Source organism: Balaenoptera musculus, chromosome 4, assembly GCF_009873245.2.
Source record: "Balaenoptera musculus isolate JJ_BM4_2016_0621 chromosome 4, mBalMus1.pri.v3, whole genome shotgun sequence".
NCBI lineage: Eukaryota > Metazoa > Chordata > Mammalia > Artiodactyla > Balaenopteridae > Balaenoptera > Balaenoptera musculus.
The window spans coordinates 85,898,310-85,916,656 of NC_045788.1; the positions used below are offsets into that span (position 1 = coordinate 85,898,310).

The 18,347-nt window shown below is 37.8% G+C and overlaps 1 protein-coding gene across 1 annotated transcript in view; it reads left to right on the forward strand.

The window, feature by feature from the left end:
- The first annotated feature begins 4,390 nt into the window (after positions 1-4,390).
- Positions 4,391-18,347, forward strand: part of BTLA (B and T lymphocyte associated) — a 51,898-nt gene continuing 37,941 nt past the window's right edge. The window contains 1 exon segment of the mRNA XM_036849683.1: positions 4,391-4,478. Coding sequence (XP_036705578.1) covers positions 4,391-4,478 — 88 coding nt within the window.

Sequence of the window (18,347 nt, forward strand, 5' to 3'; positions counted from 1 at the left end):
TGTGGACATCCACAAAAGTAAAAGAGAAAACAATTTGCAAAGCAATGATACATCCATAAATTGGTTTCATGACACAAGCAATGAGATAAACATACATATGGCACAAAAATATGAGCATATACAAATATAGTACACACAGGTTCCTGGGATATAAGAGAAGTCAACTCTCTCCCTGCCCATGCTTCAGAGATACAAATAAACAAGACATAGGCACTCTATACTTTTTGTCTGAGTGGGAGGAAAGAAAGGAAAATACATTTATCAGGATCCTGGTTTTGTGCCAGTCACTGTGGTAAGTGGTTTCACGTTTGTTAAACTTAAAATGTATGTTACTATTTTTGTCTCTTATTGAATACCCATAACAAGGTTCTATGTAAGTGTGCTTATTCCTGCTTTACAGAGGAAATAATGGGTTTCAAAGAGGTAATAGATTCAAAGTTAAGTAACTTGTCTAAGGACACACATCTAGTAAATAACAGAACCACAATACATTTCAAGTCCACCAATACAGAAGTAAGGGGAGAAGGGTGTTTTCAGGTGTTGTCTATATATACATTTTTTATTGCAAGGAATTTTTTTCCCCAAAGCAACTTCAGTCTTCTAATTTTTGCAGCTGAGGGTATTTTATACTGTTTTTTTGGATCAACCCTATCCACCTCACAGTATGGGATTGATTCTCTCACCAAACATACACTTTAAAGAGCCAAGGGGAAGAGCTCAGTATCAAGTCAGCATTCTTGCCCATCTCAGGTTCTCAGGTGTGGTGCCAATGACTATGATCCTTTTCTGTATCCCAGTTTCAGTAAGTGGCCCCTGCCTTGTTTACCTGTCCAGCCCTCTAGTCTTGCTGTGACTACTTTGACCCCTTCCAGTCTTTTGGAGGGTTACAGCTCTTTCCCTGAGGGACAGGCCCAATGGCTGGACCTTTTTTTAGATCTCCTGTTCTCAGGCCTCTAATTCTTTCTGCCCTTTACTTCTGTGGCCTGTTTGTGAAGCTGATCCATCCTTGTGACTTTTCTGGAATTCAGACCTTTAATCTATTACATTTCTCTGCTAATCAGAGCTTTGTTATGACATTTCTGAGTCTCGTTCTCTATGCAACAGTGACTACCATTAGCAAATACACATTTTCAAGTTGTTCCACCATCATTATTTTTTGGCTTATTAATACGGGGCTTCCTGGTATCCATCTTGTCCAAATGAAAACCCATCTTTGGTTCAGAAATAATTATAGATATAATTTACTGATCACTTTATATATGTTAGCTCAGTTAACCAACACAAAAGATAGATATTATTACCATCTGTGTTCTACAGAACAGGAAAAATTGAGATATGGAGCAGATTTGGTTCTCTGGAAGCAGACATCAAAATAGATTAGGGATCAACACCTGTGAAAGAAAGTGGGTGTAAGGGAGATTGGGGAGCGAAAGAAGTCAAATTGTGATATAAGCCTGACATAACCTTGGCTGACTGAACTGGGAGCTCTGGGTCAAGTATTGCCCATCGACATCCCGTGTGGAGTCAAAATGGCCAGCCCTGTATACACTTTCCTTGCTCCATCACTGGATGCAGGCTGTCATGGGAAAGCATGACCTTGGACAAGGGAAATCTCAGCTGAGCAGACCTTGAAGGACCATACACCTGGATGCAGTCTGCTGACTGCATTCCCCAACAGCTAAGAGCAAATCTGTTCTTGAAAAAGGATCTGAGTGGTACGTCTGTGTCTACCACAGACTCTAAGAATGTAGGAAATATATGAAAGAGTCTACAGCTAGTAAGTGGCAAAGATTTGACACCAAGTCTTTTGTGGCTCAAAAGTCCATGCTCCCCACTAATTTATAATTGATTTCCAAATATTCACCCAAACTAGTTGTATCAGAATCACTTTTAAAATAGGAATTTCTTTAAAATATGAATATTTGGCCTCAGTCCTGTGAGATTCTAATTCAGTAGATGTGGGTGAGATCCAAGAATTCCACCTAGTTAATAAAAACTGCCCAGGCTGGTTCAAAAGTACAGTCATATATAGAAACTATTGCTATCATTGATGAGGAGAAGATGCCAAGTAGAAGAATGGAAATGGTTTTAAACGCTGTACTACATTTCTGATAGAAGCTACCCAATGAGTTTTGGAGTGTTAAAAAAATTCAGAATCAAGATTCATCCCCTGGGCTGATGTTATCTAAAGTCAGTGGCAAGACCACGCCAGGACCCTGCGTCTTGTTTTGTGATTGCTGTTTCTCTGATCACCCTTGGGTAAAAATATTGAAGAAAGTACAGCTGCTTCATGGTTCATGAAAGGAACTGCACCTGTAAGTGAACTGAAGAATTTGCCCTGTAAGTAGCTCCAAAGATGTTTGCAAAATGAATTTGAAGATTCCAAATTCTATTTTGCTTTTTGTCTTTCACTATAAAATCGGAGATAGGTTCATGTTTTTGAAATTGTTTCTAAAATACGATGCAATTACTTTTTAAGATGTAGTAAATTCTTCAAATTTGCACATTTAAATAAAAGTATAATTTTCTGATCAAACAGTGCATAATTATAATGGGACAAGGGTCAAGATAGAAGCTTAATTACTAGATTAGGTATAAATTTAAAACAAAATTGATTTGTTGCTGAGCTAACAAACTTCTGAGCCAGGCTTCTTTCAATTCTTCTTTACCAGAATGAAGATAGGAGTCAGATTCTGACTGAGAATTCTGTCTACAGTGGGGCTCTAAGGACTCCAGCTCTGGAGGGACAAAGGACCAGTCATGCTGATAAAAGTCACAAAATAGATATCTTTTAAAAAATACATTAGATGTTACATAAGTTTTTTCCCCCAAATTTATCTAATTAGCACAGTCATTTTTATATGAAAAAATCTTTAGAATAGTGAATCATGAAGGTTTTATGCTGAGATAAACAACATTTATAGGACTTCTTTCTGGTTCGGGATAATATCCTGAGAACCTTGGCCTTGTGGTTTATGGCTTTGACTTCTGAGACCATTTTAAAGGGACAACGAGCCTTAACTCGGCTGGTATAGGTCATTTGCATTCCATCTTGAGCATGGGAAAGAAAGTTGTGTAAATATTCCATAAATACTGTAATATTTGCAGGATGTTTACTCCAGTAATGGAAGTTCCAGGAAGCTATGTGTAGTCGCTCTGTATTACAATGTGGTGGTTGAAATGCCTGAATATTTATGTCCCAACACTGAAGGCTGATATGAGGAAATTACAGTGCTGGTTGAGCCCTTTAAAATCACGAAGAGTGACTTTTCATCTTTGTTCCTCCAACCATTGCACAGTGTTTATCTGAATCAGTGAATACATGATAACTGTTTTTTAACCTTATATACTTAAAACCATTGAAATTTGGCCTTGGAAGAAAATCACCAGCCTCTGAGAGAAAGACTTACAAAATCAACTTCTGTCAATGACCACATATGTCACAAATCTAGATTTTTCATTTGGAATCTCAAATGGGTGAATTTAATTAGCTTCTGTGATTAGAAGCTAAGCTAATTATTACAAGTGGCCTTGGAGAAAACAGTCCCACATTGATCCTGTCTGATCTTGAACTTTTCCATTTCTTCCTTTATTCTATTCTATTTAATCCAGATAATAACCACGTGAAGAATGTTGAAAATGGAAGTTTCCTTTAATTGATATTCAAGGTGTTATTCAACTCAGAACTTTATTATTTAGAGGGAACATGTAGCCAGTACTAATGATGATCTCGTCCCATTGGTATCTATCTACAGACTAAAGACAGTTGCCCTTCCTTCATCTGTTGAGGAAAGGCTTCCTATCACTCATTTTCTCCATAACCTCAGAAGACTCTCCACTGGTTTAATAAGCATTCTCATCTTATAATGACATGATTTTTTGGAAGATAAATCTAAAATCTCTTACATGAAGTTTCATAATCACAAGCTGTGGAAAGGGGGGAAATGTATACTTACCATAAGTACTTTTTACCATGAATTTCCTGACCTTGATTTGATTAAAATCTCAACCTAAAGATTTCAACAATATAAATTTCTTTAGAGTTTAATTGTTCATTCACTGAAGTTTGAATGAGAAAAACCTAAATGTGGGGCAAAAAGGGTGGTATGGAAGGAGAAGTTAAGGACTGCGCTGCTTAATGTATCAGAGCATTTGAAAGTGAACAGCCAATTTGACAAGAAGCAAAACCCACAGAACAGAGTACTGCCTAGTCTTTCTGTTCATTTTGTTTCACAGACTATTTGGGCTCTTCTTACTGTTCTCTCCCACCTCCTCTCTCTTCTCTATTTATTTTATAGATGTCATTGGAGTAGGTAACCTGATCCAACTCTGAAGAATTCATGGGAGGAAGGGAAGCTTTCTACTTGAGCATCCGTGATATAAACAGGAAATGAAGACATCACCTACTATGCTTGGAATCGGGAAATTGCTTTGGGTCCTCTTCCTAATTCCACTTGTAGGCATCTGGAGTATCAGTGGTAAGCCACTGACTTCTTATATTTCTCAGGGGGGGTTGGAGGCAATGTTTTCCCTTGCTGATCGTAGTAGGATGTAGTGTTTATGTCAAGAGGATAAGGGTAGATGAAACCAAGTAGTTAGACTTGCTCACTGAAGACATTATAGGACATAAACCAAATTAGAAAACAGTATTTAAGTCATACTTTGGCTGGTTTTCTTAAAAACATGTTCTGATGGTAAGAAAAGAGAATTGGGCAAACATTATAAATAGTTCAGTAGAAATTTATCCCTCCTACTGGCAAAAATGTTCTGGATGCCATACTGATGGTGAATAAATAGCTTGTTCTTTCCAAACTGAAGCTAGAGGAGTGTTGAGGTACCCAGGTGGGTAGGTTAGGTGTTGGATAACTGGGGTTATATCTGATTCCATGGTTACTCTGGAATAATGTGGCTAAATAAAATCTCGCTACTTGCTTCAGTGGGGAACGTGCCTTGAGAATACTGAATGAGACAATGCTGAGAAATATGGGATCGGAGCATTCTGTCTCTGCTTCTAGTATGTTGAAAAAGAATGTTCCTACTTGGGTGTCATATGATATAGAAAACAGCTTGGATTCTGCATAGATGATGTTTGGCCACTTTTGCAAAGACTTTATGCGGGCAAAAAAGTGATGAGTTCACTTACTCCCTTACATGGTCACAGATGCCCGCATATTGTAAAGGGGGAAGGGCTATAAAAAGCTAGCAGAAGTTTCTGATTTCCTGGTTTCAAATACCTTGCCTTATTATCCCCACAAGCACACATACTCTTAAATTTTTCAAATCAGAAAATATGGTCACTGAAATCCTGTAAATGTCATCTTCAATTCTGGAACTGTGTGGTTTGGAATGTCTTTGTGATGCCAGGATGGCACACAACCAGGTGCAAAATAAAAATCCCCTTCACTTAAGCGTTTTTATGTTTCTAAGTATTTGGTATTACGTTGATGAGGTGTAGGATGGCTGACTGGATTTTTCACTTTAGCTACAACTGAAGTCAAATATTATTAAACAGAAATCATACCAGTTTGAAGAATATATAAACTATTCTCTGTGAAACTAAGTAAAAGAATATGCAGTGCTGCATCACACTGGGAGTATGGTACAACTCTGTTCCTCCTCTCAATGTGCTTACAAAAACAGACTTGGGTGTTAGAATTGGGTTCATTGACTGGCTCTGCCACTTACTGTGTGACCTTGGTTTAGTTTCTTATCCTCTCTTATCCTTAGTTTCCTCTTTTGTAAAATAGAAATAATAATAATTGTACCTAAATTATGGGGCTTCTGTGAAGACTACAAATACAGTAGATAAAGTGCCTGGCATAGTAAGTGCACATAATAAAAGCTTGAAAAACATTAATGGTATTTTTGTTAATATTCTTTACACCAAGCAACCCACACAATATTCAATTAAGTGGGAAGCAAGTTTTAACATTATCATTTAAAATAGTTAAGGTTTTGAAGCTAAAATAAAATGAATAAATGAAATATATTGTACAATATATTTAGCCCAAAGTATAGTGACATGAATTATTTGAAAAATGAAACGGAGAGCCTTAGATAAAGTACTGGCCAGGTATCTTATCCAGCAGTTTTTGGATTGTAGCATTACTTGAATTAAATTAGGAATAGAGGTTGGTGAGATTTCCTGTGATTTGCTTACTGAATTCTTTACACTGGCACAGTTTCAAACTGTTTAAAAATAATTTTTAAAGATTTTTTCCTTTCCACTTCAAAGCAATGTGAAGTCTGTGTGCCTCTTCCCAGGAATGAGGCTGCATCGTAATAAGGTTGTAAAAAAGGTAAAGTTCTCTACAAACTTCCTGCTTAAGGTCTTTCTCTATAATGAAATTACACTTGCTTGCCTTTTGTGTTTCTCAAAAAGAAATTAGGGGGAACTCTGTCCCTTTGTATCTAGCATATACTTTCTGTCTGGATGAAAGTAATAAAAGTTTCAGCACCTACACATGGAGAGATTCTTCTGGCAAGAACTAGGCTGCAGGTGGAGATGGCCCTTGTCAGTCACCTGCCTCATCCCCAGTGAGCGGCTCCAGCTGAGAGGTCCTGGGACATTGTTCAGCTGGGCATCAACCAAGGATCCCAGCTTCAAGCAGCCAGGAGCACTGCGGTTAATGTCTGGCTATAGCAGAGATTATATATGATCCTGAATAAGGCAGGAGGAAATCTCTGATCACTGCTTATTGTAATAAAAAATCATCCTAATCTGGTCTAGTACCAGAGGCCACTGACAGTTTGGTGCCTTTGAAAACACAGTGGTTGGGGCCAAGTCTCCACGTGGGTCTTGCGTGTGTTCTCTTTCTCCTTTATGGTAGTAGTTCAGTGTGATCCATGGATGCATACTCCACATTCCTCCCAGATTCTGTTTCTCCACCATGAACAGGCCACATCCTTGGGTCAGAGAAGAAACATTGGGGCAAAAGTGCTCTGAATCTGTCTCTCATTCCTTCATATTCTGGTTTTGTAACACAGCGTCTTTATCAGGCTTTTCTCTGGCTCTACTTATTTGTTCTTACTGAAATATGCACACTGTATGCCAGAGATAGAGCTCTGCCTTCTGCCAAATGCCTGTGTATTGTTATTACAAAAATGCCTGTCATAAGATATGACTACCTTTTACGTAAATGTCTAGAAATACATTCTGCAGCTACAGGATTTCCTGGATTGAGGTATGAAAAGACCAATTCTTGTGTTGATCACAGCCTTGAATAGACTTTCCTAACACTGAGCTCTTTAATTAATTATTGCTTCCTCTGTCCCACTATCAAAATTTCCTCTATTGTAATGTTGAAGACAAACAGTTTATCTTGATTCACTGGGACTTTCCTACTTAATTTCCATCATTTGTGAGTTTCACCTTTACTTAGAGTTCAGAATTTGTTGCAAGAAAAATGTTCACAGGCATTTGTAATCAGGTCCAAAAATGAAATCAGCATTTTTCTTTGTTCCTTGGAGGCGCAGTGGTGGAGCAGATAAGACCAGAGACTCTAGATTACTAGATTACTCTCCCATCTCTGCCATTTACTGGTTCTGTGACTATAACCTCTCTGGTTCTCTTTCCTCATCTAAACAATGGGGACAATAATGATATCGAACTTATAGGGTTGTTGTGAGTATTGAGTGAATTAATTCTATAAAACTCTTAGGACAGTGACTGAAGTTTATTAGCTAAACTTACATAGTAAGTGCTGTGTAAGTTTAGCTAATAATGTTTTAGGTTTTTTTTCCCATTTAGTCCCAAACTTAATTAGCTTGATAGTCCCCTTAAAGTAGTATTGGGAGATCATCTCTCATTTGGGGTTGACAAAAGTTGTCTATAAACAACTCTTGATATCATTATCTCCCATCATCCCCATCACCAAGAAATGAGAACAGAGTTTGGGAGTCATGAGGCTTGAGTTACTTTGTGTCAGTGAATTGTTGTATCATAAGCAATTTGCTTCACTTTTCCAATTTTCTTCACTCCCTTACCTAAACTAAGCTCAATAGTTTCCACCTTTCCGGTGTCCTCTCATGGTTATGGACTCTGATCTCCATGCTTATCTCCATGGAAGAAATTACTTGTGTGCCTGTGTCTGTGTGTACACATGCAGGGAATCATGTTAGTGTGCTCAGAATCTAAACATGTACAACGTGAGGTTCACTTTGAATACAGTCCAGGCGAGTGATAGAGGGGCCATCTAGGCAGTCACAGGGAAACATTAGGTTTGGCTGGTAGAGCTCTTTAACTCCTCCTTTTCTCCTTCCTGATAGCCACATTTATCTTATAAGCATAATCTGGAACTTGCATGTATCACAAACAGCCCATTGTCCAGAAGTGGCTATAAGGAAGGCTGGGACACTTAGGTTCTACCTGGGTGGTGATGACCCCCTTTCTTTTTCTTCTGGGGTATTAGGAGAATTAATATTGGGGGACAATTGGCAGTTTCTGCCCACATAGATAATGTTAGGTGTCTTCTAGGGCTTTGAAAATGCCAGTGAATCTCCGTGTGATCTCTGTAGTAGAATGTATTGGGAAGGTGAGGAAGTATCTGGAAAAGAAGTAGAGATGGACTTTCCTCGTGTCCTTCCAACAACACATAACCCACAGTTACTCTGAGCATCACATGTAACCACTCAAACACTGAAGGCAACATTTAGAAATACTCATGTTGGTTTCTTATAAAATGCCAAAGGCTCTCTTGAATGCTACTGTCCACAGCTTCCAAGGTATGTTCTAGGCTTTTCTTGACCTGATTTTCTTCCTAAAGTCACTGTGAGGAAGGTGGAAAGCCTAGCATCTCTGAAGGACAAACCCACCTATACTAGAAAGTCTTCCCTACCCAGAACTATTCTCTAAATTGTCAACATGAATCATTTTTCTTTAGGTTCTATTGAACTGGCTAAAAACTTTTGCTATTCCAGAGAGATAATTACACATTGGCCAATGAACTCTCCACCAGAAACTCATCCTTATCACATAGGACAGGCAGAACTCTGAAGGATTGGAGTGAATCCTCTGGTCTGGGGAGACAAAAGCATGACCAGTAGGGTAGAACTGCAGGGGGACATTTGTCATTTGGTGGAAATGTAATGAAGAAGTACTCAGAGAAAGCCTGAGAAAGTACCAAAAAGCAAAGGATTTTTACTTCCTAGTTTTGACCAAGACTAGCCTTCTTCATTAGTATAATTCTCAAGAATTTCATGTCTCATATAAAAGGACTTTTTTCTATGGGATGTAACACCTTTTCTATCTCTATTATATTCATTTGGCTGGTGAATATACCACATCACTGACCCATGATCACATCACTGCTGACCCCCGAAAGAAGTTGGAAGTAACTGTTCAGAGCAGAGGCATTTGGGGCAGACCTTCTGGGTTTCCATCTTGTCTCTGCCTCCCATAGGCCTTGCACCCTTGGACAATTACTCAACTGCTGTGTTGCTTCCCTAAATTCACCCTATCCAAAAAATAGTAATGCCTGTCATTTATTATTATTTATTGTGAATGAACCACAGTGCTAACAACTCTTCCTATGTGTTCCCATGCACTTTCACAACTATTCTACCAGAAAAGAACTTGTGGTTTGGAGTTAGCCAGACCTGGGTTCAAGTCCTGATCCTGTCTCGGCCTCCAGCCAGCTGGTGATCTTGAGTAAGTGGCTTAGCTTCTCTAATATTTGGTTTCTCCCACTTAAGATAAAGATAATAATAGTAACTACCTCATAGAACTGCTGTGAAGATCAAAGGAAACAATATATGTATGGTACATAGAAGTGCATAGCACATAATAAGAACTCAAAAAATATTAGTCATATCCCTATTTTCCTCCTGTCAGGAGCACCTAGGATGGGTTTACAGTACTTTGATAATGCGAAATATGCTGCAATTGTGGGCAAGTGACAATCAATATGAAGCAGTGATTCGGGAGGTTACCTTCCAAATGTGACTTAAACTATCTGACCTGATGATCACTAAAGCTCTCTGCTTGTACTATTCTTTAATATCTCAAGGAAAGGAAATGACACAGGTACTTTAGATGCTTTGCTAACTGTTAGACAAAGCTATGGCAAATACTAGAATGACTATATCAAGACAAAAAAATTTCAGAATTATCCCAAACTATATAAAAGCAAGAGATATATGACTTAAAGTCTTAGATTGCTCAATACTACTGGATTAAAGAGATAGTCTTCAAAATATTCTCCAAAATAGTCATATCACATTATGAGAAATTCTAGCCCTAGAAGAACTTGTTTTAAAATGTGCTCTATAGGGACTTCCCTGGAGGTCCAGTGGTTAAGAATTTGCACTTCCACTGCAGGGGGCATGGGTTCGATCCCTGGTCACGGAACTAAGACCCCCTCATGCCACGTGGTGCAGCCAAAAAAAAAATTTATTTAAAAAATGTGCTCTATAAATACCATATGAAACTTAAAGAAAGCTTTCACATACCATTTTAAGAAGATTTTAAAGAGAAAATAGTGATAGAAGATGAATGTGAAAATTCTCTCTATTCATTTCATGGTCTTTGTTTTTTTCTTTTTAAAAAAAATTTAATTTAATTAATTTTTTTATACAGCAGGTTCTTATTAGTTATCTATTTTATACATATTAGTGTATATATGTCAATGCCAATCTCCCAATTCATCCCACCACCACCACCACCCTCCCCACGATCCCCCCTTGGTGTCCACATGTTTGTTCTCCACATCTGTGTCTCCACCTCTGCCCTGCAAACCAGTTGATCTGCACAATTTTTCCAGATTCCACATACATGCGTTAATATAAGATATTTATTTTTCCCTTTCTGACCCACCTAACTCTGTATGACAGTCTCTAGGTCTATCCACATCTCTACAAATGACCCAATTTTGTTCCTTTTTATAGCTGAGTAATATTCCATTGTATATATGTACCACATCTTCTTTATCCATTCGTCTGTCGATTGGCTTTTAGGTTTTTAGTAGTTAGTAAGTTTCACAAATTACTTACTCCCTTCAGCTCCTGATGTTATTTACACCAGCAGCTACACTTGTTAAGCTGGAAGGTACTGGACCATGCAGTTTTTTTTGGTCAGTACACCTTTCTGATTGGCTGATCTGGGTATCTGGATGACCATGGAGTGTCACTTCTTAAATATTTTGAATTTCACCCCTGAATGGACACAAATCAGGCCTTTACGCATTGCATACTTGTAAGGTCTAGTTTTTCTTTAGTGGTTAAGTTATAACCACTAAAGGGTATGTTGAGATACATACATCCTTCACCTCACTGTCTTTAGTCTACATATCTAAGGACTCAGCTGTGTCTGCTCTGTGTCTTAGTGCACAGAGAGCATTAGAGTGTGAACAGGAGATTTTTCTCTTCATGAAGCTCTCTCTGTTCAGTCTCATGCTTTCTCACTTTCATACCTTTTCTAAGGCCATCTCCTTTTGCCATCCCATCAAGAAGGTCATAGACAAGATCAGAAGAAAGATGCATAAACACATATTTACTCATAATAGAGTGATGCATGTCACACAAAATAGCATGGGACATTTGGTAGGAGAAACATCAAGTGGATGTGGGTTGCTGGAGTGTGTGTGGCGGGGACTGTCAAGTTTGCATAAAGAGGCAGGGGCAAAATGCCATTTGATGAAGTCTGGACATTTTCCTGCAGGCACTGAAGAATCTCTAAAGGATTTTAGGCAAAAAATTCTTGCAGTTGGATTTTTGTCTTAAGAATGTAAACTGTGGGACTTCCCTGGTGGTGCAGTGGTTGGGAATCTGCCTGTCAATGCAAGGGACACGGATTTGAGCCCTGGTCCGGGAAGATCCCACATGCCACAGAGCAACTAAGCCCATGCACCATACTATTGAGCCTGCACTCTAGAGCCCGCGAGCCACAACGACTGAAGCCTGCGTGCCTAGAGCCTGTGCTCTGCAACAAGAGAAGCCACCGCAATGAGAAGCCTGGGTGCCACAACAAAAGAGTAGCCCCCGCTCGCCGCAACTAGAGAAAGCCCACGCACAGCAATGAAGACCCATAGCAGCCAAAAATAAATAAAAATAAAAAATAATCTTAAAAAAAAAAAAGAATGTAAACTGTGACAGTGATGTGGAGAATGAATTGGGGTGTGGGGAGGGGAACAAGGCCAAGTTTGGAATGTAGAAGACTAGTTGGTAAGCTGTGACAATAATCCTCATGAAGTAGAATGAGACCCAAATTAAGGCAGTGGCATGAAAACAAATTTGAATGATATTTTGGATGCTGAATTAACTTAACTTGGTGGCTGATGGAGTGGGGTAAGAGACAAAGACGGCACCCAGGTTCTGGTCCATGTGATTAGGTAGATAATGGTATTTTATACTGTGATAATGGGAGGAGGACCAGATCTGCCTTGGAGTGGGGTTTGGGACAGGAGGAGATTCAACCTCCTCCTTGAAGCATTTCCTGATTACCCAGACAGAAGGGCTCTCTCCCTCTTGGAGATTTGAAAACTCTGAGAGATTGTATCTTGTTCAATCTTTAAAAAAGAAAAAAATCTTATGGGAAAATTGAAGACACAAGTGAGCCTCTTTCTGCATCCCCTTTGCACTAGAAACTGTCCCATAACTAAATAGTCATGAAAAGTGGGATGTCCATCCCCCTGGGTGTGGGCAATAAGGGGGAATATTGTCTGTACAGAGTTTTAAAACAAATAAAAGTTGGTCTACTTTTAATGATCACCATGTACCAGCGATTCTGAAAACTATCAGTGATAAAATGTTCCCCCAGCCCCAAATATTTTGGTCTAAGTTCTAAATAATTACCATGGTTACTCCTAAGTTTTAATAATATGTATGTAAGTTTCAAATTAGCACATTTTCAGTACTTCCCCTTTAAGAAACATTGCATCTACATGAAAGTTAACTCAGAGAACTTCAAATTCAGCTATATGTGTTCACTTCAAGAGCAAATTCATAATGTTCAGAATCACATGAGCTTGCTCTAGGCATAGTTTGTGTCTCCAACCCCTGTGGTACTACATATTTCTACAGTTAAACAGTAGATTTTAAATAAACAGTAATACCACAGTGATTAGAGAGACAAAGAAACAGAATGTGTGTTGTTTCATTTCTTTCATTCCATGCAACCATTTTGAATATTTATTTGTTTAAAATTTAAAACAGTGAAACAGAATACAAACTGTGAGATACAATTGTTTTTCTCATGCATGAACTAAAGTTTATATCTGAAATGTTTTATTGATTAATATCTTTATAATTGTATCTTTATAATTTATAATCTTTAAAGTGTTGTTTTAAAATTAAAGAAGGAATCAAGAAAATAAAACTTTACATTAGTGGTACACTTTAGTAATGGTCTAAATTATGTCTTTTATAGAATTTCAGTTTTAATAAAATTTGCTTATTAATTACTGGAAAATTACTTACATAAACTACAATATCAGGCTGTAACTGAAGAATCCAAGTTCACACTGTTTAGATAGATATAAAATTATTAAATAAATAGCTGTGCATTTTTCCTTTTTTCTATTCTATTATTATTTTTCAAACATTTTTTAACTTGCATCATTTTATTTTTTTCTTTTCTTTTATTTTTTTATAAATTTATTTATTTTTGGCTGTGTTAGGTCTTCATTGCTGTGCGCAGACTTTCTCTAGTTGCGGCGAGCAGGGGCTACTCTTTGTTGTGGTGTGCAGGCTTCTCATTGTGGTGGCTTCTTTTGTTGCAGAGCACAGGCTCTAGGCGTGCAAGCTTCAGTAGTTGTGGCACGAGGGCTCACTAGTTGTGGCTCGTGGGCTCTAGAGCACAGGCTCAGTAGTTGTGGCACACGGACTTCGTTGCTCCACGACATGTGGGATCTTCCCGGACCAGGGCTCGAACCCATGTCCCCTGAATTGGCAGGCGAATTCTTAACCACTGCGCCACCAGGGAAGTCCAACTTGCACCATCTTATATATGAAGTTTAATGAAAAAAATAGTCACTATGTTTCTTTCCTGGCCATTTTATTATTTGTTTAATTTCATGATTGTTTCTGAATTTTTTTTCCATATAGAAAAAAGGGTTGTTAAAAATCATGCACTCTGGGCATCAACTATGCTAGGTACACCCTAGTCATGGAATATACGTTCTGTAATAATGCAGCAGTGGTTTTCATGAGAATTTTTATTTTATTTATTTATTTAATTTTAAAAAAAAATTTTGGCTGCATTGGGTCTTCATTGTTGTGCACAGGATTCTCTAGTTGCAGCGAGCGGGGGCTACTCTTCCCTGTGGTGTGCAAGCTTCTCACTGTGGTGGCTTCTCTTGTTGCAGAGCACGGGCTCTAGGCGTGCAGGCTTCACTAGTTGTGGCTCACAGGCTTAGTTGCTCTGCAGCATGTGGGATCTTCCTGGACCAGGGATCGAACCCATGTCCCCTTGCATTGGCAGGCAGATTCTTAACCACTGTGCCACCAGGGGAACCTGAGAATTTTTTAAAGGAAAGGCTTCCTAAACGTATAGTACCTAAAAAGGGATACTTTATCATGTGAGAGCCTGAAGATGGTAGAGGTTTCATCATTCACGGCATGCATTTATTTTAATTATTTTTAGCATTGAAAATTCCCCACCATTAGATATAAATGTCTGAGAAAACAGCAGGAACAACAAAACTAATGTTGACAGATAAATCCCAGCCAAAAGCAACTGTGATCTTCATTCCTTTTCAGATGTTTCTTTGACAAGACAAACCCCTTGGGGACAGCTTTGGATAAACTGAGTGTCATAAGATGATTATACATAATTTGGGACAAGCAACAAAAGTGTCAACATGCTTGTCAGATGGAAAATTAGAATTCTATCATTTACCTCAGTGCATCATTCCTGTACTACAAGCATCAGTTTTAGTTTCGCGGAGGTAGGCAGTGTTAATGTCTTCTTTGTACAAAGAGGGAGCACTCTTGATGACTTTTAATGCCTGTTCACAAGCCTCTATCCATTCTTTCCTCCACTCGAGAAAAATTCCTATGCTAGTCAATGTGACAGCCAATGATCTTCATCCTGGTGATAAGAACATACAAGAACCACAGTGATGATTCTATTATCCCATTGCAAGTCAGTGATGTGGTCAGGATTAACAGCTAGCTCTTCTCCCCTCCTAACCCACTTTGTACACTCCTCCCAAGCATGTAGTCGTGGAATCCTTGAACTAGCCGGGTTGTTCAACAGTGCTATTAGCATTGGGTGACAGCCCAGTGGCTAAATGGAAAGGTAACATATTGTAATAGAGAGACTTAGAAGTGGTTTTATAGCATCAGTTGTACGCTGAGGGAGGTGAAGTTGTATATGTATCTGTGTGTAGGAAAGGATGGTGGGTAAGACTTTTCCTGTTTTTGTAGTCCAGTCCTTTCATCTTATCTTTTAAAAATTGAAGGCTGGTGAGGCTGGGTGACTATCTCAACATCACACAATCTGTTAGCATTTGAACAGCCATGTTCAATTGAAAATTCTCATTTTTAGCTATTTATATGAACTTTATAAATATCCCAAAAGAATCAGGCTCTGTATTTCCTCATGGTGGATAAGCAAAGTTTAAACTTCTCCCCACTAATGCTTATTCCATTTATTCTGAAATGACTAGTGGTCTGCATATCAGTATTTTCAGAAAGCCACAATCCAAGTGTATAGCAATTCCCTGAATCTGCCATGAGATTCCTGGACAGTCTGCGTTTGTCCTTCAATTTCCCCAGACTTAAGATACCCCCCACCCTGTTCCATTCACTGCTCACTCACTAAGGTTCAGATCAAATACAAACTTTCCATTCAGCCTTGCCCCCATAGTCCCAGTCGAAGTTAATCCTCGGCACACCCAAGCAAGGTCTGCACCTTCTTATAGTGTTATTTCATTCTTCCATCTGTCAAGCTCTCTATTTCCCATTAGAATGCAACCCCCTTCAAGGGAGGTACCTTGTCTTATTTATTCCTATACTGCCTAATAACTAACATACAAGGTCCCGCTGAGCCTTCCTTTCAGCTCAGTTAAATTTGGAGAAAAAAGAGTGGTAGGTAGTAAATTTATTACAGAAAAGTGGTCTTGTTAGTTAAGCTTGCCTCACCAATTAAATGGTAAGCTCTTCGAGGTCAAAAAGGTCTTTGCCTATAACTCTCTTTTTTTTCACAATGCTGGCGCAGAGTTGTAGGCTCCATAAACTGTGATTGACTTATCCAGAAAATGAAAACAGAAGTTAGAAGGCTGAGGTAGCTTATTAACTTTAGGGAGAGGAATGGACTTCTGGAAACAAGGGTTTCACTTGACCTTTCTTCCTCTGACCACCTTGTTTTTTTGTTGTAATTCTAACCACATCCAGGTGTTATATTTTTAAACACTTCCTTTTGGTAAATTATCTTACTCTTTCTCTTCAATTTTTTGATAACCTCATAACTTGACTTTGAGTTTGCTTAATTTTTTTCTTGATTTTTGGAAACTGTTAGGAAGTATTAAAGTGAACTTGTCTGAGGTCTCAGAGCAGTTGTAAATATCTAAATATTCAGGGTTTTCTAAAAGTTCTCTGCAGATCTCTTGTCTCAATCTGATTCTTGAAAACTCAATCAGTTTACAATTATTCTGAGTAGTGGCTGATGAAATATGAGCATAAATTATAGTGAGAGGTTTACTGAGTGATAGGAAATAGCTAAAAATGAGAATATTTACTCTGGCCAGGGTGTAAAAATAAAGTGAAACATTCTCCTAGGTAAAGCGGTATGTGGAATGCAAGACCAAAAGTTGTACCCCAGTTCAACATCTGAATAGCCCTTAACCCTCTGTCTTTAAAAAAGAGTTTTGGCTATAATCTCAGTTATGCTATGTTATTATAATCTATGATAGTATGAATCTATTAAAATCTAATAATTTACAATTATTGAAGGAAATTAATGAAGAGGATGGATTGGATATATGGCTGAGGGAGTGTTCAAAACAGGGAAAGACAGAGCCAAGAAAGAACTATAAGGATGTAAGAAAAGGAACTCAGAGAGAAAACACTCTTAAGACTTAACTCTACTAGAAATAATAAAAAGATATAAATAACTACACAGTGCTTAACTAAAAGGAATCTTGGCCTCTTTTAGTTATTTTGTTTCACCACCTTACAGGGTCAGGCCCATAGTAGAATATTCCATGATTTATATACACTCCTGATGTAACTGATACAAAAAGGTTAAGTGGTTGTCATGAATTGGTGTGATTTCTCATGCTCCTTTTATACATGAGTCTCAAAAGCCACAGTACACTCCAGCAATTGTCAGAGAATGAATATTTTCACATAAATGTACATTCTAAATAATTGAAGTTTGCCCCTTTGGAGGTCAAAACATTTTTTGAAGTAACCATTTCTGATGAAATTCTTTGTAAAACAGATTGAACACTTCTTTGTTTCTAAAAATGGATACTATTAAACATAATTTAAAGTTTTATTGTTGATTCAACCTTATCATCATGAAAAGAGTAATTAGTCTGTATTATATAACATAATTATGCCCTGGGTTAAATAGGAAATGATAATGGAATTGTAAGAATTGTGTATAAAAATGAGATAAATTTTGGATCTTGCAATATTTATTTTGTTTGCTTGGAGAAAATTTCTTTTTCATTTATCTTGGTTATCAGTTATACTTCAGATGCTGAGGTTACCAGGTATAAACTTTCATGGTAAGTTAAGGGTAATAGAACTTATTCAATAATATAGAGAATTAAATTTTTTTTCTTAGCTTCAGATTTTATATGCAATCGACAATTGCAAACAGAAAGCTCAGAGAAGACAGTAGAAAAATCTGTTTCCAGGAAAATTCACTCTCCCCACCAAAACAAAGGAAATCATATTTCCTGTAGGCCAGAAGGCAGAACTTCCAAAAAGGTGGATAACTTCTCTTCATCCCACTTGGGAAAGCATAAAAAATTCAGGTTATCTCAGAACATCCTCTCTTCAGAAAGTTTTCTTGAGTTGCATGTCTTCTACATAGAAAAAGTCATGGAAAAATTGCAAGGCATCATTAAAGCCTTTGAAAAACAAGTAAAAAAAAAATCCTAATGCCAACTATCATAGGGAAATAGTTGTCTACAAAAATTCCTCTCTCCTATTTATTGAAATATACCAGAGCTAGTAATAGAAAATGTGATTTTGCTCAAGAAACAACAGCAAAGTAATGGATAATGAATTATAGACTAATGGACTCTAGTATGAGTTTAAATCTTGATTCTCTTAATTATTAGCATATAACTTTAGGCAAGTTCTTTATTACCTCAGTTTCCATATCCATAAAACAGGGTTCATAATAATATATTATTTTTGTTGTGAGGATTAAATGATTAATATATGTAATGTGT